Source organism: Schistocerca americana, chromosome 3 (assembly GCF_021461395.2).
Source record: "Schistocerca americana isolate TAMUIC-IGC-003095 chromosome 3, iqSchAmer2.1, whole genome shotgun sequence".
In the NCBI taxonomy this organism is placed as follows: domain Eukaryota; kingdom Metazoa; phylum Arthropoda; class Insecta; order Orthoptera; family Acrididae; genus Schistocerca; species Schistocerca americana.
Genome location: NC_060121.1, coordinates 858,730,663 through 858,752,954, shown reverse-complemented (window position 1 = coordinate 858,752,954; position 22,292 = coordinate 858,730,663). Strand labels below are relative to the sequence as shown.

The 22,292-nt window shown below is 42.2% G+C and overlaps 1 protein-coding gene across 1 annotated transcript in view; it reads right to left on the bottom strand.

The window, feature by feature from the left end:
* The window catches only part of LOC124606854 (delta-sarcoglycan), a 450,590-nt gene that overhangs the window by 20,037 nt on the left and 408,261 nt on the right, over positions 1 to 22,292 (bottom strand). The window contains exon 7 of the mRNA XM_047138933.1: positions 13,863 to 13,986. Coding sequence (XP_046994889.1) covers positions 13,863 to 13,986 — 124 coding nt within the window. The remainder of the gene's footprint in view (positions 1 to 13,862; positions 13,987 to 22,292) is intronic.

Genomic DNA, 22,292 nt, shown 5'->3' with positions numbered 1-22,292 from the left:
GCTACATCTATAGAGTTCATTCCCAGTTTTTCTTTGATTTCCTCATTGTGGACACCCTCCTGCCATTGTTTCCATCTACTAGTACCTGCAATCATCCTAGCTACTTTCACATCCGTAACCTCAACCTTGTTGATAAGGTAACCTGAATCCACCCAGCTTTCGTTCCCATACAACAAAGTTGGTCGAAAGATTGAACGGTGCACAGATAACTTAGTCTTGGTACTGACTTCCGTCTTGTAGAAGAGAGTAGATCGTAGCTGAGCGCTCACTGCATTAGCTTTGCTACACCTCGCTTCCAGTTCTTTCACTATGTTGCCATCCTGTGAAAATATGCATCCTAAGTACTTGAAACTGTCCACCTGTTCTAACTTTGTTCCTCCTATTTGGCACTCAATCCGGCACTCAATCTGGCCTATAGCATAAGTAAAAAAATCATTGGAAAATTTTTTTTATAAAAAATACTGAAACAGTACAAGAAAGAAACAGTACTTACATGTCACGTATAAAATAAATATCAAGCGATAAGCTTTAGTCACAAAATTTTTGAAGTAGAATACGTGGAAACCAAGCCACTATGGGCAACTCACATATGTCGAGTTTTAGGTAACATCAGACTGAGGCACCCACGTTAACAACTGCCAGCACGTGAACATTGCACCGAGAGTGGTATCTAGTAGCCGCAAATACAAACTGTCTTCTTAACATTCAGAATATAGACAAACGAATATTACGATGAACATAATTTAGTACGTGAAGTAAAAGACAATTTTTTTTTTTTGACAGCAGCAAACAAAATAACATTTCGTCTGCATAAGAGATTAGAAGTACAATTTAAAGCATGAAAACACCATTATAGGAAATACAAAGAGGTCTGAATGACACAGCCTGTAGAAAAAATATATAAAATGAAATGCAGCCAATATAAACCATTTAATTAACGAAAAAGTATGAGTGGACTTAGACAGAAAAATCATTTTGGTAACTGCATGAAGGAACCCGAATTAAATATCAAGTAACGGCTTTCTACCATTGAAGAAGTTTTTCTTACATAATTGTAGCTGCTCATTAAGAGTGAGGATATCATTTTGAGAAAGATGTTTCAAAAGTCTGTTGCCACCTGATCCTTGACTTGTGTGAGCAGCCCACAGTGGCTTGCCTTCCAGGTATTCCTTAAAGAAATTTTGTGAGTAAAGCGTTATCGCTTGATATTTATTTCATACATGACATGCCAGTTTGAATACTTTATTTCTGATAAAGGCACTCATAGAAGTAGGAAAACCTGGTCAAAAGAAATAATATTTTCGACGAAGGGCTTTAATTGCTTTAATTTTAATTTGTAAACAGTCGCTGACCAGCAGCCACATTTAAAACTTTACTAACAAAATGTCAGTTTGGTTCTCAGAAACAAATTTTCGACAGAAAATGCTATATATGCTTTCAGTGATAAAATATTAAATGAATGCAGTGAATAACAGAACATCATTGGGATATTTTGTGATCTGTCAAAGGCTTTTGATTGTGCGAATCATGAAATTCTTCTAAATAAGCTTACTTATTTTGGTATGAATGAGACAGTGCACAAACAGTTTCATTCATATTTAACTGGAAGAATGCAGAAGGTTGAAATTAACAGCACAGATAGTCTGCAAAAATCAGGAAAATCCTCTAACTGGGAAGGTATCAAGAATAGCATACCACAGGGTCCAGACTTGGGTCCCTTATTGTTGTTAATATGTATTAATGACATGCCAGTCTATATTCATGAACATGCAAAGCTAATTGTTCTTGTTGATGATACAAGTATAGTAATAACACCCAACAAACAAGAATCAGCTGAGGTAATTGTAAATAATGTCTTTCGAAAATTATTAAGTGGTTCTCTGCAAATGCACTCTCACTAAATTTTGAGAAAACACAGTTTTACAATTCTATACACTAAATGGCATAAGGCCATTGATAAATACAGGGCTATTACAAATGATTGAAGCGATTTCATAAATTCACTGTAGCTCCATTCATTGACATATGGTCACGACACACTACAGATACGTAGAAAAACTCATAAAGTTTTGTTCGGCTGAAGCCGCACTTCAGGTTTCTGCCGCCAGAGCGCTCGAGAGCGCAGTGAGACAAAATGGCGACAGGAGCCGAGAAAGCGTATATCATGCTTGAAATGCACTCACATCAGTCAGTCATAACAGTGCAACGACACTTCAGGGCGAAGTTCAACAAAGATCCACCAACTGCTAACTCCATTCGGCGATGGTATGCGCAGTTTAAAGCTTCTGGATGCCTTTGTAAGGGGAAATCAACGGGTCGGCTTGCAGTGAGCGAAGAAACGGTTGAACGCGTGCGGGCAAGTTTCACGCGTAGCCCGCAAAAGTCGACGAATAAAGCAAGCAGGGAGCTAAACGTACCACAGCCGACGGTTTGGAAAATCTTACGGAAAAGGCTAAAGCAGAAGCCTTACCGTTTACAATTTCTACAAGCCCTGACACCCGATGACAAAGTCAAACGCTTTGAATGTTCGGCGCCGTTGCAACAGCTCATGGAAGAGGATGCGTTCAGTGCGAAACTTGTTTTCAATGATGAAGCAACATTTTTTCTTAGTGGTGAAGTGAACAGACACAATGTGCGAATGTGGGCGATAGAGAATCCCCACGCATTCGTGCAGCAAATTCGCAATTCACCAAACGTTAACGTGTTTTGTGCAATGTCACGGTTTAAAGTTTACGGCCCCTTTTTCTTCTGCGAAAAAAACGTTACAGGACACGTGTATATGGACATGCTGGAAAATTGGATCATGCCACAACTGGAGACCGACAGCGCCGACTTTATCTTTCAACAGGATGGTGCTCCACCGCACTTCCATCATGATGTTCTGCATTTATTAAACAGGAGATTGGAAAACCGATGGATCGGTTGTGGTGGAGATCATGATCAGCAATTCATGTCATGGCCTCCACGCTCTCCCGACTTAACCCCATGCGATATCTTCCTGTGGGGTTATGTGAAAGATTCTGTGTTTAAACCTCCTCTACTAAGAAACGTGCCAGAACTGCGAGCTCGCATCAACGATGCTTTCGAACTCATTGATGGGGACATGCTACGCCGAGTGTGGGAGGAACTTGACTATCGGCTTGATGTCTGCCGAATCACTAAAGGGGCACATATCGAACATTTGTGAATGCCTAAAAAAACTTTTTGAGTTTTTGTATGTGTGTGCAAAGCATTGTGAAAATATCTCAAATAATAAAGTTATTGTAGAGCTGTGAAATCGCTTCAATCATTTGTAATAACCCTGTATAGCCTATAAACAGAAGTTTATTGCTAAGGCAGAATACTCAAAATATCTGGGTGTGACTATTGATGAGAAATTGAATTGGAAGGAACACAATGATTTATCTGTTGAAACAGTTAGGTTTAGCTACTTCTGCTGTTAGGGTTACTGCAAATTTTGCTGATAAAAATATCAGTAAATTAGCCTACTTTCCCTATTTTCTTTCACTGCTTTCATATGGCATTATTTTGGGGCAATTCGTCATTAAGAGCGAAAGTATTCATTGTACAAAAGCGTGTAATCAGAATAATACCCGAACACCGCACAAGTTCATCTTGTAGTCATTTATTTAAGGAACTCAGGTCATTCACAGTACTTTCCCCATACATATATTCACTTATGAAATTTGTTATTAACAACCCATCCCAATTCAAAAATAACAGCGAAGTGCATAACTACAACACTAGAGGAAAGGATGGTCTTCACTATTCTGCATTAAATCTCATTTTGTCACAAAAAGGGGAGAATTACGCTGCCACAAATATATTTGGTCATTTGCCAAACAGCATTAAAAGTCTGATAGATAGCCAACCAACATTTAAAAGCAAATTAAAAGAATTTCTTAATGACAACTCCTTCTACTCAATAGATGAATTTTTAGATATGTAGTAGCAACTGTACAAAAATAATTGTTATTAATTAATTATTTTGTGTAAAGAAAACTTATGCTAAAGTGACACATACCACATCATTACCAAATGTCGTATTCATGATCTATGGATCAAGTATTAATGTATGCATGTATTACTATTTATTGATTTTATTATTCAGCTTTCTTACTAAGATTTGATTGTATCTATTGTTTGTGGCTATTTTTATGATGCTATTTATTTCCGTTTGATAGTGAAATGAAATGTCGTATGGCGAGGGCCTCGTAACGGGTAGATCTAATCTCCTGGTGCCAGTCTTTTGAGGTGACACTGATGAGGATGAAATGAGGATCATGAAGACGACACAAACACCCAGCCCTGAGCTGATAAAATCTCCAGCCCACCTGGGAGTTGAACCCTGACTCCGCAGCATGACAAGCTGGCGCGCTGTGCACTCAGCTACGGTGGCGGATATTTTTGACAGTGGTCCGTGTCTAATGACTCTGTGTTTAGTCTGTGGTGCATGTATCTGAGTGCTGCCTGCTTTTGAGAGTGCAGGTGCTGTGATGTCTTGTGTATTATTGCGTCTGTTGTTGTCGGGTTTCGGTATACCAGGTGCGACAATAGAGTAATAGACCGACTTTCTTTGCGAGGTGTGGCAACCCTACAAGCTTGCTTAGCCACAATATCTTTGACCTTGGTCTACAAACTGTTTCTAGTCCAAGTGCCATATCGATGCAACTGCTCAGTCGTGAGTCGTGCTGTAATAAGTTAACACGTGTTTGTGTCTCTCGTCACAGAAATGGAACAGCATTATATTGCGCTACGGTGTGCCATTTCTTTTTGCGTTAAATTGGATGAAACCACGATGAGAACTGACGGTAAGCGTCAGAAGGCTTTTGGAGAGGAGGTTATGTTAAGAGCTCAAGTTTTTCGTTGGCATAAAATGTTTAGTGAAGGCAGAAGGAATGTTGAAGGTGAACACCGCAGTGGACGACCATCAACCTCACAGACGGATGTCAACTTGGACACGGTGCATGAACTCGTATGATTTGATCGAAGATTATCTGTGAAAATGATTGCAGAAGAACTGAACATGAATCGAGAAACGGTTCGTCTAATAATAACTGAAGATCTGCATCTACATCTACATCTACATCCATACTTCGCAAGTCACCTGACGGTGTGTGGAGGAGGGTAACTTGAGTACCGCTATCAGTTCGCCCTTCTATTCCAGTGTCGTATTGTTCGTGGAAAGAAAGATTATCGGTATGCCTATGTGTGGGCTCTAATCTCTTTGATTTTATCCTCATGGTCTCTTCGTGAGATATACGTAGGAGGGAGCAATATACTGCTTGGCTCCTCGGTGAAGGTATGTTCTCGAAACTACAAGATCTTGGTATGAGAAAGGTTTGTGCAAAAATGGTCCCCAAAAATCTGACACCACAACGGGGATAAACACGGAAAAATATGGCAGCCGATCTGTTAGAGAAAACGGAAATAAATCCAGGATTGTAGAGCCGTGTTATCACTGGTAATAGATGTTGTTGTTTTCAGTACGATCCAGAGACAAAACGCCAAAGTTCGCAATGGTGCTCAAAGTGATCACCCAGGCCAAAAAAAGCTCACATGTCAAAGTCAAAAGTGAAATGCATGCTTGTGAGCTTCTTTGATTCCAAGGGTATTGTTCATAAAGAGTGAGTGCCTCCTGGACAAACAGTTAACCAATATTACTACAAAGAAATTTTAGAATTTTAGAAAGACTTCGTAAAAGAGTTCTGATAATTGGATTCTGCATCACGATAATGCGCCATTCCATACTGCTCTGTCAGTACAGCAGTTTTTAAACTCAAAACAGTTTCAGTACTGCCACAGCCACCTTATTCTCCAGATATCGCTCAGTGTGACTTTTTTCCAAGAGTCAAAACGGCGGTCAAGGGACACCAATTATAAACAACACAAGATGTCCAAAAAGCTGTGACGAGGGTCTTGTAGGTTATTACAGAAGATGAGTTCCAGAAATGTTACCATTAATGGCAGAAGCGCTGGAGAAAGTGTGTACAATCAGAATGGAACTACTTTGAAGGAGACAACACCAAACTTAACTAAAACAGTAACCAAAATTTTTTTTCACATCAGTATCATTACTTTATTGTCGCACCTCGTATGTCAAATGTTCATTGTTCTGAATCTTTACGGTAACGTCCAAGAAACTTATCTGCTTATTTTGCTCTTTTTCGGTTGTAAAATGCATCTAATAGTGAAAAGAATTGATTTATGTATATAACTGTCAATTTTACTTTTCAGTTCATAAATCAGGCACAAATTGTCATCCGTAACCTAATCCAGAATAGGATGTAATTTTATTTGGCTCTATTTTGCTGACTACGGCCTGTTCTACATGTTTGCTATGGTTCCAGACATTAAAGGTCCCATCGTATTTAATTAAATGAGTAAAAGGCGACAAAGGCAAGATGCCATGCTGTTCCGTCATCCTGAAGTTACATGAAGTACCTTAATTTAATAGCAAAAATCGTCGTCATTTACAAAGAAATGAAGCCTCCTAATTATACCGTCTTACTTGGAAAACTGGGAAATATCATGAGCAGCTGATCTACGTTTGACCTGGAAGGAAAACGACATCACTACCTGTCAAAAGTAAAGCACCGAGACGATTTGGCCGGATGTCAATATAACTTCTTAAATGTACCGCTCTATCAGCGGATATGTAATTGATTAGCAGTCTAATTCTCTGCGGCTGGTAGAACGGCCACCAGAGCTATGGTTCAAATGGCTCTGAGCACTATGGGACTCAACTGCTGTAGTCATCAGTCCCCTAGAACTTAGAACTAATTAAACCTAACTAACCTAAGGACATCACACACATCCATGCCCGAGGCAGGATTCGAACCTGCGACCGTAGCAGCAGCGTGGCTCCGGACTGGAGCGCCTAGAACCGCACGACCACCGCGGCCGGCCACCAGAGTTAATTAGAGTTGTTTTTGTTTACTGTTCTTACCACGCTTGATTGACTATGTAAGGGCCACGAACGCTGCCAGTGTTGTGTGATCTCTTTGGACACAGAGATGTCGCATACTCGAGTGGAAAAGCGTAATCGGTATGTGACAGAGTTTGAAAGGCTCCTTATTGTGGGTCTCCATTGGTCCTACCGGTCGAATCGTGCAATATCAAAATTTTTCGGGCATTCGGATATGACCGTGGTCCGATACTGGACTGCATAGGAACGTTAGGATAGGAATAACCGAGAAAGATGGCTCAGTGGTTAGCACACTGGACTCGCATTCGGGGGGACGACGGTTCAAATCAGCATCCAGCCACCCAGGTTTAGGTTTTCCGTGATTTTCCTAAATCGTTTCAGTAAGATGCCGGGATGGCTCGTTTGAAAGAGCACCGTTGATTTCCTTTCCCATCCTTGACACAATCCGAGTTTGTGCTCCGTTTCTAATGTCCTCGATGTCGACGGGACGTTAAACCCAATCTTCCTTCCTGGGGCAGGAATACTCGTCGTCGAGGTTCCGGTCAACGATGTTCGATCATCACCAGGGAGGATCATTGTATTTTGCACCAGCAACATTCTAAGTCCCTTTACAACTTCGACTTCCATCCGGGAACAAGTAATTGGCTCTTTAGAATGTTCTGTTCATTTCTAGCCATTGGTCACAGACTAGCGGCAATCAGACTAGAGAATTGCCGTCCCTTGGGTTGACTGGCGTTGACGTAACGACACAAACGACTGCGTTTGTAGTTGTGCCGTAAGTACGAAGCATGGACTGCTTCGGCTGTTGCAGCGACCTGCTGAGATGTCTCGTTCTTCCATTCTTTGGTGCGGCGCGGCTGCGTTACTCCCGGCGTCATGGTGAGGGGAGCGATCGGTTATGACTTCAGGTCACGGCTGCTGGAGGCTGAGGGAACTCTGACGGATATCCTACTTGACCAAATTTCGTAATCACTGGGGTAACATCAAATATTCTGTCAGTCTGTTAAGTATCATTAGTTTCCTCCGCGCCTTTTAGGAGCTTCTCTTTCTTTTGTAAGACAGTGAATTTGGGACTGAGCATGAAAACCTGATACATAATGAAAGATATTTTGTTGACAGCCTTACTATATTAATAGTTGTATCATCTGAGATGCTTAAATGCATGTCAGTTTAATCCTAACAATTCCCAGGCATTTTATATAACGCGCATTACCAAGAAGGGTTACTTTACTGACACCCTAAACAAAAAATTTAAAAAATCGTTAATTTTTCTTGAGTTACATCAACAACATACTTTCTATATAGGTACTGATGGGTAAGTAGGATCCAGAACCTGAAAATATATTTTAGCAAACTCTTAGCAACATCAATGCAGTTTCACTAAGTACTAACGACTTAATGACCAACGCTGAAAAATTTAAAAACACATATTTCGTTCATTGTTGTTGACTTTCGGTCTGTACACACGTTTTAAAGAGATATTGATGTGTAAGTAACTCAACCTGGAAATACTGAATACGACTTTGAGTGGGGAATGTGATATCTACTACTGTGACTGCTTGAGTTAAGTTTAACTGAACAATTTGAAAAGTATGTGGGATCTGATAGAACAGTTCATTAAAAACAATAAATGTTTTTTCAGACTTTTAAAATATAAAGTAGTTGACTAGATTACAATATTTTGAGAAGGTGGGCATAATATATCTGCGAGGGATAATACGAGCAGTATGGTATGCTACACATTGGTCTTGTTGTGTTAATTATTTAATGATTATTGTGGTAATAAACGCGCACCTGTCTTCGGATGATATATACTCCATAAGGAGCATGCAAGAAACCTAAACTGAATATTTATATAACTTCAGGAGTATTCCCCACAGCCTCACCTACGATGCAAAATAGACTATAGTCATGTCTTGCATAAGGCGAAAGTGTTCCACTGTATGAAGTGACGCTATGACCGAAGCTGTATCCCTGATGTAAGCAACGATTGTTTGCTAGGGCAAGAACTACTTTCATTGAGGTGAGGAGTACCTAACGTCTTACTGTTACAAGAAAACAGAACCAAAAGTGTAATGAAAGTAATAGTCTCTATTGAAACTTTCTGGCAGATTAAAACTGTGTGCCGGACCCAGACTCGAACTCTGGACCTTTGCCTTACGCGGGCAAGTGCTCTACCATCTGAGCTACCCAAGCATGACTCACGACCCGACCTCACAGCTTCAATTCTGCCAGTATCTCGTCCCCTACTTTCCAAACTTCACAGAAGCTCTTCTGTGAACCTTGCAAAACTAGCATTCCTGGAAGAAAGGATATTACGGAGACATGGCTTAGCCACAGCCTGGGGGATGTTTCCAGAATGAGATTTTCACTATGCAACGGGGTGTGAGCTGATATGAAACTTTCTGGCAGATTAAAACTATTTGCCGGATCGAGACTCGAACTCTGGACCTTTGCCTTACGCGGGTAAGTGCTCTACCATCTGAGCTACCCAAGCACGACTCACGACCCGTCCTCACAGCTTCAATTCTGCCAGTACCTCGTCTCCAACTTCCCAACCTTCACATCCCCCACTCTGTGTCTAAGTCAAGTCTCCGCAGTATCCTTTCTTCCAGGAGTGCTAGTTCTGAAAGGTTCGCAGAAGAGCTTCTGTGAAGTTTGGAAAGTAGGAGACGAGGTAGTGGCAGAATTGAAGCTGTGGGGACGGGTTGTGAGTCGTGCTTGGGTAGCCCAGATGGTAGAGCACTTGCCCGCTTAAGGCAAAGGTTCGGAATTCGAGTCTCGATCCAGCACACAGTTTCAATCTGCCAGAAAGCTTCTTATCAGCGCACACCCCGCTGCAGAGTGAAATATCTCATTCTAATAGTCTGTTGTTTACATATTCTTGAGATTGTTATGTTTGGTTTTTATGTGCGTAAAGGCGAACACATGCATTTGTTAGTATATTCAATTATGAGTTTTATTCAGTTTAATTACTCTCTATGTGACAAAAATTGTATATTCGTTTTATAAGGAGGATAGTTGGGTTCTTGGTTTTCTGGAATATGTGTCCATAGCTGTATAATATGTAACATTTTTGAGAGGATAAACATATGTGGTAAAAAGTTTTTTAGGGTCGTACTAACTACACTTTGGTGAAATTAAAACTTTCCCTCTTGATGGTGGTTCATTAAACGCCTATGAGCAATCACATAATTCAGTAACCGATGCCGCAAGCTAAATTTGTATGTAATGTAACTACCTTTATTTAGTGCATGTCTTACGTGAATGGAGGACTTTTTTATGATTTGCTGTATTGATTATTAATTTTATTGACATATGAACAATTTTACGATCCAAGGAATAAGTAAAACTAATACTGCATTTATTGCGACATAAGTCCACAAAGTCAAGTTATACACCAGAATGAGAAGACCTGGACCTACTTGAAATAGACGTATTTCATTGTGAAATCATATTCACAGTCAGGGACACGAAAGCGGATTTTCAGCATGTAGTTTAATAAAAAGCAGTGTAACATTCGAGATGACTGTTATCTGTTCTGTGCTGTCCCTCCTAAGAAATATGTTAGGAGTACTATCCCGTTGGAATCATATATTACAGTAAGACGTTCGAAAGGAGAGATACGATTGTGAATTCATGTCTCAAACTAATTGCGCTGCTTAACTGATTGTGTCATCATCAGAGTGGAGCTATCACGACAAACTGTAGTGTAAAGTAGACTCACAAACAATGAATATTTCAAAGGCAAGTTTACGGCACTACCTTGTTTGCTGAAGCATAAGGGACTAGACCAAAGCTGTTGTCAACTCGCCTATGGACCGAATGTGCCACATATCTACTGGTACCAACAATTTTTGATTGTAGGACGAAGCTCTTGATTTCTTTTGGTATGTATCAGTTGTGCTTTATAACATGAATATCGAAAAAATACAATAGATGCACTGTAATGTAGCCAAATTAAGTCAGCAAATCTGAGTCAATTAGATCTGAAAGTGATACATGAAAAGTAACATATGATGTCTGCAAAATAACTAACTATGACAACAATAGATGACATAAAATACAGACTGTCAATAGCGAGGAAAGCGTTTGCGAAAGAGAGAAAAAACATTATATATAAATTTAAGTATTTGTTACTGTCTCCTGAAAATATGTATCGAATCAAATGAAACTATATGGTTCCAGAGCCCTTTTCAAGTCTACGGAATTAGGATTGAGGCTGGAGGCGTGTTAGGATAGTCCTTGTAGTTATGCAAAGCCACTGCGCCAGGGTGGTGTAGTGGTTGGTTCAGTTGCCTGTTGAGCAGGAGGTCCAGTTTAGAATTCCAGCCTTCGCAAGAATTTACATTTGCCACCTAAGTCTGCATACATACATCACAGATGTTTGAGACTTGAAAAGGTTTCTGCAACAATACAACTTAATTTGATTAAAGCACCAACACACGGGTACAGGCTGGATCCCTCATTTCATTTGATGCTGAGGTCTTATTCGAATGCACTTGGAGAGCCTATGAAATGATGTTTGAGTTTAGGAGGAACTCCAAGTGGCCTGAGATGTGAATGGGAATTTGGATTGAGGAGGGAGGCGTGCTAGGGTAGTCCGCACAGCTGTGCAAACACACTGTGCCAGGATGGCGTAGTGGTTAGCGCGTCTGCCTAGTGAGGAGGACACACAGGTGCGAATTCCCGTCTTGGCAAAAATTTTCATTCGTCGCTTCAATCTGTATATATATAGGGTGTCCATAGACGTTTACCCTGATTTTAAAATTAAATATTAATTATATTCTTTATGGTAACGTTAGTTTTTTGTTCCAGGTCTACTAGAGAGCCCATGCAGTTCCTGTACAGCTGTGTCTGAATCAACACTTTCGCCACAAGGAGCGCTGTGGGAGCTGTATCAGAAAATTGGGTTCCCCTCAAAAGAAAGTTCAGTGTTTTGTGTGGCGAGCAGAAACAAAATCATCTATTACTGTGAAGCGAAAATTCGTGTCCTATTATGCAAAGAAAATCAGTTTTTGTCAAATGCATCACAACATGGATGGAAACTTTTTTAGCAACGGGGTCGGTCCAGAAACGGACAAGCAGCGGCAGACCATCTGTTTCGGAGGAGACTATGCAAACAGTTCGAACCGCATCCAAGAGGTTGCCACTGAAATCGATTCGGCAAACTTCGCGGGAGCTTCAAGTGTAAAAGAATACAGTGCATACAGTGGTTGGCAAACATCTTAAATTGGGTGCGAGCAAGGTCCAAATTGTTCAGGAATTACAACCTGGTGGTCGCCCAAAACGTAGACATGCTGAACGGGTTGAATGATGACAATGGTTTTTTGAAGTGTGTGTGTTTTTCCGATGAGGCTACATTTCTAGTTTGTGACCAGTTAACCGCCATAATGTCCGGATATGGGCATACAAAAATTCTCATATTGTGCAAGAACACATTTGGCACAGTTCAAAGGTTAATGTATAGTGTTGAATAATGTGGGATAGAGCGATTGCCCCATTTCCTTCCTTGACAGCAATGTGAGTGGATGTGTTTACCTAGACATGTTGGTGAATTACGCCGCTTCCCAGCCAAAGGATATGCAAGACACCATCATCTTTAGCTGGCCGTTGTGGCCGAGCGGTTCTAGGCGCGTCAGTCCGGAACCGCGCTGCTGCTACTGTCGCAGGTTCGAATCTTGCCTCGGGCATGGATGTGTGTGCTGTCCTTAGGTTAGTTAGGTTTAAGTAGTTCTAAGTCTAGGAGATTGATGACCTCAGATGTTAAGTGCTATAATGCTCAGAGCCATCTGAACCATCATCTTTCAGCAAGATGGCACTGGCCCTCAATGGGCCCTAGAAGTCCACGATTTTCTTAACGAAACATCCCACAACAGGCGGACTGGAGAGGCGAGCTAATTCTATGCCCTCCACTCCCGAAATCACATGACGTTAGCCTCACAGATTTATTTCCCTGGGATTACGTGAAAGATATTGTGTACAAAACAGCAGTTCCCGATTTTGTGACCTTGCAACTAGGCATCAGAGATGCCATTGACACACGTTGTGGAATGTGCGACAAGAGACTGAATACCGGCTTGATTTTGCGTTTTACCAAGAGTGCAAATGTTAAACTGATTTAAATGTTGTACTGTGTGGCCTGTATTAAATGTTCAGAATTTAATGAGTAGAGGCGAGTGTGGAATAATGCGAGTTTCATTTGATGTATTAATAGAGAGATACATTGTTTTGCTATCAGGGTACACATTTATGGACACCCTGTACCTCACAATATTTCTAGAATTGAGCCTTGTACGGAAATGAAATGTGTATGGTAAACACTTCAGACAAGAAGCGAATGGAAGTTTCTGAAATGTGGTATTACATGAGAATGTTGATGATTATTGGGTAGATCGTTCAACTACTGGGGATGTTCTGAGATGAAGTGAGAAGAAGTGAAATTTTTGGCAGGACTAAAATAACTGTTCGCTTGATACGCTTTATCCTAAGACATCAAGTAATTGCTACTTTGGTCATAGAACGAAGTGTATGAGTAGGGGCTAAAATCTGTAGAGGCAGATCAGGACTTGGCTACAGTAAGTGTGTTCCAGTGGATGGAAGTCGCCGTATGTGTGCAGAGATGAAGAGGCTTTTACAGGATAGAGTATCGTGAAGAGCTGCATGAATCCAGTCTGCGGACTGAAGACTACAACAAGAAGAAGAGCAACAACAACACCATTCATACAGGAAATAGAACTATACGACGTCTACATCGTGACACTGTTTCTGAAACTTCCAATATTTTAAGAGATACGTTAATTTTTGTCACACACAGTACATCGACACTGCGGCTGTCTTCGTAGTCCACAGTCTGCCGATGAGGGATGTTTCTGTGCACTTCCGCCAGAACTATTCCACCAGCTCAGTCTTTGAGGATGAGGTGGCAACTCACCGCTCCAGCCAGCGACTGCAGTTTGAGGTTGGTGAGGCAGGCGGCGCTGATGTCGCCCGCCCTGGACTCGATGGACACTCCGTACGGCGCCTGGATCTCTATGGAGCGAGTCGGCGACTCCAGCCTGCAAGAGAAGTGCGAGAAGACTGAAAGTCCGCCATAGGAGCTAAATGTCATCTGGTACTGTTCTATGTAGGAAATGCATTGAAGTGACAGAAATGATGTGATACCGATATGCACATTAACAGGTGGCGGTAGTTTATCGTACACAAGGTATAAGAGGCCGGTGTATCGACGGTGCTGTGATTTGTGTTCAGGTTATTCATGTGAAAAATGTTTCGATGTGACTAAGGCACGGCAATCAACAGATTTTGAACGCAGAATGGTTGTTGGAGCGACACGCGTGGGACATTCCTTTTCGGGAATCGTTAGGCGATTCAGTATTCCGAGATCAAGTGTCAAGAGCGCGCCGTGAATACCAAATTTCAGGCATCACTTCTCACCACTGACAACACAGTGGCAAATGTCTTTCACTTAACGACCGAAAGCACCGACGTCTGCGAAGAGTTATCAGTGTTAACAGACAAGCAACCCGCCTAACTATCCGTTAGGATAGTGCTGCGAAATTTGGCGTTAATGGGCTATGGCAACAGACAACTGACCCGACTGCTTTTTGCTAGCAGTACGACATCGCCTGCAGCGCCTCTCCCTGTCTCGTGATCATATTGATTGAATCCTAGACGAATGGAAAACTGTGGCCTGGTCAGATGAATCTTGGTTTCAGTTGACAAGAGCTGATGGTAGGGTTCGAGTGTGGCGCAGACCCAATGAAGGCATGGACCCAAGTTGTCAGCAAGGCAATGAGCAATGTGGTGGTGGTTCTATAATGGTGTGGAATGTGTTTACATGAAATGAACTTCGTGCTCTTGTCCAACTGAACCTAACGTTGACTGGAAATGGTTACGTTCGGCTACTTGGAGACGATTTTCAGTCGTTCATGGGCTTCATGTCATAGGGCCACAACTGTACGCGACTGGTTTAAACATCCTGGATAGTTCGAGCGAATGGTCTGGCTACCCAGATCCTCCGACATGAATCCCATTGAACTTTTATGGGGCGTAGTCGAGAGGTCAATCGTTCACAAAATCCTGCGCCGGCAACAATATCGCAACTACGTACGGGCTATAGAGGCAGCATGGCTTGGTATTTTTGCCGGGGGACTTCAACGACTTGTTGAGTCCAAGCTACGTCGAGATGCTGCACTAGACCTTCGAAAAGGAGATCTGACACGATATTAGGGGGAATCCCACGACTTATGTCACCTTAGTGTAATTTGATGAATGTAGACGAATGACTGACAGATAAAAGTTCATTAAGTTGCTAATAGATCGTTGTTGTATATTCAGGTGTTATTAATGTCTCTGTAGTACTACGTCTGCGTAAATATAATGTATGTCGATTCTCAGGTTTTTCGCAGTAGGTGTCACCATGAGTTAGAGACTTCTAATGAACGTTCACGTCTTAATCACGTGGAGATGCTTTTGGTTGCCAGTTTTGGTACAACTGTTTTTATTTCTTGACAAAATATCAAATATATCTCAATATCACCAGTTTCAGTCACTTCAAATGGCCATTTTCTAATTTGAAAACGAAAAAGAAAAAAATTCTGCATATAATTTTATATCTCACATAAGACACATTATCTAATGTAAGAATATAAAGTAATAAAATTCTCACTCTCGTGTACAGGACACTAGTTAGCCTTATTTTGATAGTAACGGTGTCACCAACTGCCAGGGACGGTTCTCTGCTGGTGAAGTACGTACTTTTAAAATACACTCCTGGAAATTGAAATAAGAACACCGTGAATTCATTGTCCCAGGAAGGGGAAACTTTATTGACACATTCCTGGGGTCAGATACATCACAAGATCACACTGACAGATCCACAGGCACATAGACACAGGCAACAGAGCATGCACAATGTCGGCACTAGTACAGTGTATATCCACCTTTCGCAGCAATGCAGGCTGCTATTCTCCCATGGAGACGATCGTAGAGATGCTGGATGTAGTCCTGTGGAACGGCTTGCCATGCCATTTCCACCTGGCGCCTCAGTTGGACCAGCGTTCGTGCTGGACGTGCAGACCGCGTGAGACGACGCTTCATCCAGTCCCAAACATGCTCAATGGGGGACAGATCCGGAGATCTTGCTGGCCAGGGTAGTTGACTTACACCTTCTAGAGCACGTTGGGTGGCACGGGATACATGCAGACATGCATTGTCCTGTTGGAACAGCAAGTTCCCTTGCCGGTCTAGGAATGGTAGAACAATGGGTTCGATGACGGTTTGGATGTACCGTGCACTATTCAGTGTCCCCTCGACGATCACCAGTGGTGTACAGCCAGTGTAGGAGATCGCTCCCCACACCATGATGCCGGGTGTTGGCCCTGTGTGCCTCTGTCGTATGCAATCCTGATTGTGGCGCTCACCTGCACGGCGCCAAACACGCATACGACCATCATTGGCACCAAGGCAGAAGCGACTCTCATCGCTGAAGACGACACGTCTCCATTCGTCCCTCCATTCACGCCTGTCGCGACACCACTGGAGGCGGGCTGCACGATGTTGGGGCGTGAGCGGAAGACGGCCTAACGGTGTGCGGGACCGTAGCCCATCCGTGCGTCGCTGCGGTCCGGTCCCAGGTCGACGGGCACGTGCACCTTCCGCCGACCACTGGCGACAACATCGATGTACTGTGGAGACCTCACGCCCCACGTGTTGAGCAATTCGGCGGTACGTCCACCCGGCCTCCCGCATGCCCACTATACGCCCTCGCTCAAAGTCCGTCAACTGCACATACGGTTCACGTCCACGCTGTCGCGGCATGCTACCAGTGTTAAAGACTGCGATGGAGCTCCGTATGCCACGGCAAACTGGCTGACACTGACGGCGGCGGTGCACAAATGCTGCGCAGCTAGCGCCATTCGACGGCCAACACCGCGGTTCCTGGTGTGTCCGCTGTGCCGTGCGTGTGATCATTGCTTGTACAGCCCTCTCGCAGTGTCCGGAGCAAGTATGGTGGGTCTGACACACCGGTGTCAATGTGTTCTTTTTTCCATTTCCAGGAGTGTAAAAGGTCGTGGGTTCAAATTCTGATAACAGTCTGGCTTTACCTTAATCTTCGCCTCTCAGTGACGAGAAAACGCGCCGGGAGGGACAGGTAATTCGGATCCCCTGTCCCTGATTGGATCGGCTAGGGGATCGGAAGTAGCCGAAGTAATGCTCAAATGGCTCTGAGCACTATGGGACTCAACTGCTGTGGTCATAAGTCCCCTATAACTTAGAAGTACTTAAACCTAACTAACGTAAGGACATCACACACATCCATGCCCGAGGCAGGATTCGAACCTGCGACCGTAGCGGTCGTGCGGTTCCAGACTGTAGCGCCTTTAACCGCTCGGCCACTCCGGCCGGTAAGTAATGCTCAACTGAAAGACTTCCACCAGTCATCTGAAAGTGTGCTGCTACACGTTGTGTAGATAATCGAGAGAATGACAAATTGTGAGCATCATCTGTAACTGGTTATAAAATGATGAATAAAAATATGTCATTACAGAATATGTGGTAAAATGTTCAGGGTGATTATAATGAAAGTTTAACTTCCAAAACTCTGTGAAATAACATCACTGGTCAGAATGACGACAAATTGCAGCATAATATGATCGGAGAAGGGGGAAAACGTACGGCAGAAGAAAAAAAAAAGTTTGAAAATGGATCAATAGACGGTGCTGTGTATGTCAGAATACTTAAATCAAAACACCTGTCACTCACATGACCCATTGAAGGTAGTATAAACACGGCGAGTACACGGCTTTTCCTCCTTTCACGTCTGCGACGTTCGCCATGCTTGTCTCAATGCAAGATAACACTCTGCTTGTAAACCTGTATTACAAGAATGATGACTGCACACGTCGCTCTGCAGAAGTTCCGGAGACTGAAGGGTTTGAAAAAAGGCGTTGGTTCGATGGCTGCCGTGGGTCTGGAGAAAATGATTCGGAAATTCGAAAAGGTGGGTTCTTTTGGTGTGCACCCTGGTAGAGGGAAGAAACGAAGTGATTCGTCGACAGTGAAAGCAATGGCCACAGAAATGCGGAAAGAGACGAGTGGTTGTCTGCAAACGTGTAGTGCTAGGAGAATTGCTGGGCCATTGGACATACCCGTGAGGATGGAGTGTAAAATCCTACGAAACATCCTTCTTTGCTATCCATTCAAAATTACCCATGTGGACGAGTTGCTTCCTCTTGACCTGCCAGCAAGAGGGACCTTTGCTTTTGAATTTCTTCCTCGTATTGAGGTGGATAATGATTGGCTGCAGAATATTTTGTGGACAGACGAAACCCACTTCCATCTGACAGGATATGTCATTACACAGAATTGTCGAATATTGGCAATGGAAAATCTACACGCAAATCAACCAGGAAGGGTCACTGTTTGGTGCGGGTTTATGACATTATTTATCATAGGGCTATATTTTTTCGAAGAGACAGGGGTTTCCGGTCCCGTTACCTGAACCGTCACTGGTAAGCGCTATGAGTGTCTTTTGCGCAACTACTTCACTCCAGTTCTCCAACAGCGTGGGATCATTTTTATGGTAGATGGCGCACATCCGCACTTTGCAAGTCCAGTTACGCAGCTTCTGAAGAGCCATTTCGGAAATGTCAGAATTATCAGTCGTCATTTCCCTACAGCCTGGCTGTGACGATCACCTTATATTAACCCTCGTGACTTCTGGCTGTGGAGCTATCTAATGATGTGTTCAGTGTTCCGATTTCAAACTTAGCTGCATTGAAGGCACGCATTCTGAACGTGACCCCGGAAACACTTCGATCAGCTGTGGTACATGCTGTTACTCGATTTTAACTTACTGTAGACAACGGTGGATAGCATATTGAACATGTTTTGCGGTAGTCACACAGAAATTAATAATCCCATTTGATTTTCATTGATGTTTTTTATGCAATTTGGGACTCAGGACAATTAAAAACCGATGTTAGTGATGCTTTTTATGCGGTTTTTGGGCTCAAGACAATTAAAAACTGATTTTTTCCATCCGATGTGATATGACCTTGCCGTGTTGGATGGGCTTACGCAACTAACAGTATTACACTTGTACACCCATGCACACTGAGTGGTACAGTTTGTTTAACGTCAACCCACGCCTTAGGCATTGCTGTTTGATCCATTTGTCATTTGTAGACGACCACTATTAAATTATGATGCTTACAGCGCCTTCTATTGCTAAATTTTGTAGCTATTTATTTTTCTTCTGCCATACGTTTTCCTCCTTCTCCGATAATATTCCGTTTCAATTTGACGTCATTCGGACCAGTGATGTTATTTCTACAGCGGTTTGAAAGCTTAACTTTAATTACAATGAGCCTATACATTAGTCAACTGGTGTAGAGTAATCGAAAACAATCTTTGTTGCATAGAAAAGTGTAACAACATATTAAAAATCTAACTCAGATCATAAGCATGTTATAGTACTTTATATGTAAATATGATAAAATACTTAATTAATTATAGGCGCTTTGGTGACTCAGAACCGTTAGAAGAACTTTTTCTGTCTACAGTAACTTCTCATTAGTTTAACAGTAATAGCAAAATGTGCTAGAAATTAGGAATACTTAGAAGTTAACTTGCTTGAAAAATTTTTTTTTCAAAAATTGGCATGTAAATGTCATTTTCATCACTCTATAAAATGAAACAAAGTGTAATGGCAGAACGGCCTTATTTCAGGGGCTTCTTTTTACCTGTAAATTGTTGTCGAGTGTTGCAAAAAAACCAGTTCATTCTCTAACTCGTCTAATTTCACTGGCTGACGTAGCATTATACCTGAAAGGCTTATATTCTCGTATTAGTGACACTCTATCACGCTACTTTAGTAGTCAATGTCCGAAATCTGGTTTGCTGGAGATCGTCGTTGACTATGACGTGTACAGGGCTTTTAACCTTTCTATAGCTGCTACAACTTACACACATTTCAACCTGCTTGCCGTATTTATTTCTTGATCTCCCTATACAATTTTGTACACCAAACACTTCACAACCAAATCGACGATTTATTCATGCCTGGTGATGTGTTTTATTAACCACTCCCTTCTTTTAATGATTTTGTGATATGAATTTCTTTTTTCCTTATTTAGATTCAGCACTTCCTTACTAGTTATTTGAACGACTCATCATCCTCAATCTACTTCTGTAGAAGGTTATACTAGAGACATACACCTTCAGAGAAGACTTCCTAACACATAAATTTATAGCTGATTTTAACAGATTTCTGTATTTCTGGATCTTTTCCCTTGTTACTGATTGTGTACATTTTATATGCCTGTACCTCGGTCATCATAATTTATTTCGCTTATCTTTGCCGATACCGTACAGTGAAAACTGATACATTCTTATGACTGTTAACTGGTATTTTCGTGTTCAGATGCTACGTTTATAACTAATGTCAATACCGTATGTCAACCAAAGAAACGATTATCTCTCTTCCAATGAAATCCTTACGACGCGTTTGATGATCTGCGTCGCAAAGGAGCGTCGGACTGAAGGGAATCAATATTGACTACTGTGGTGACGAAGGTCAAACTTTTCTTAAGTGAGAGCGGAACACTTTTAATGTGTTTCGTAAATCATTACAGTAACTACAAGCTATAAAGGTAATAACATCATCCAGCACGGACCACATACTGAGCTTGAAAAATCTGAAGACAAGTTTTATACTTGCAGTGCTAAAAAAAGCAAGTGGTTCGAGACTCAAACTGCGTTACAAATAAAACAGTTACTGCGCCAGTCACTTGTATACTCTGCCACTACGCGTTTCGATGGTTCACATCATCATCTTCCGGTGATGAATTGTTTATTTACATGGCTGGTGATGGTGAAGAGTACAGACGTATTTTGACAGTCGTAGACCAAGGGCAGTGTAGGTTATCAAAAGACACAAAATAATCTTCACTGCCCTTGGCCTGCGACTGTAAAAAGACCTTTGTACTCTTCGCAACACCAGCCACGTAAATAAACAATTTCCACCTGAAGATGATAGTGTGAACATCAGAACGCCTAGTGGCGAGATAAACTAGTGACTGACGTAGAAACTGTTTTATTTGTGTTTGTCAACAGTCGCAGGCCTCATGGACGAAACATTCAAACTGCGCTAGCAAAAATCGTAGCTGCGCCATCGCAGCTTCGGCGAGCACAGTTCACGCTGTGAACCGATTTTCGGCGATGTCGCATTGTGAGCGTGACGGGGGCTGGATGTTCCTTCAGGAGGACTGTCGAGGATATTGGACGCGAGGGGTGACATGTGTATCGATGCAGGTTTCGGTCGTGCGAGGGAGGCGGCTTGCCCGCCGTCCTGGTTGCAGGAGGCAGTGGTATACTCCGATTCACAGCTGAACCGCCACATCAGACGAGATATCACTGCTAATCATACGGCAGCTGTAGCGCAAATTAAGAGCACGTGAGTACGCAGAGTTTCAGAAAGGACGCTCTGAAACCATTTGCAACAGTCTGTAGCACGTCGAAGTGTTTTAAAATTTTATTTTCGCGGAGGCTCACATCCTCAACTTGTTTTGAGAAGGAAAACATGGTCCACATAGGCGTTATTCTGTTTACTATCTGGGCAATTGGACAGTTTCAACCGTGGGTCATTTTCAAGCACATATTTTGAGCCTCATGTTTCGTTTCACATTATAATACATCTCTGGTACATGTCGACAGATATACATCGTATTTCTGTGCAAATGTGGCACAAAAACAAAACAACGGTGTACGTGATTACTTCCATTAGCCCGCACCGACAGATAAAGGCCAATGGGCGTACTCATTTAGTCTGCTGCGTTATTTCTGTTTTAGATATGCACAGAAAAACAATATGTTCCTGTCTCCATGTACCAGCGATGTATTACAATGTGAAATGAGTCGTGAAGCTTATAATACGTGCTTGAAGATTACCTACGGTGGAAACTCCCCAATTGGTCAATCGCTCAAACTGTATCATACTTGGACCATGTTTTCATTCTTAAAACGTACAAGAGTACCTGACACCAGACTTCACCTGACACTGTGTCATTAAGTCGTTCGTTTCTTCCGTTACTTCAAGTGTATGTAATGGCGTCCATGCTGATTCTATATCCCCTGACATAAAGAGCACGCTCAATACATTTACGCATTGGGGCATAGTGAGTATATACGGGTTTATGGAATACTAGAACAGCTTGGCGAGTGAATTCAGGGCTTGCTGCCAGACATAACTTAACATGTGTCTCTTAACCCAAGTGTGCATACCCTGGGTCAGTGGACCTAGAGACAGTTTTAAGTATAAATTGCTGTAAGAAAGACTTAAAATTGATCCTCCACCCAT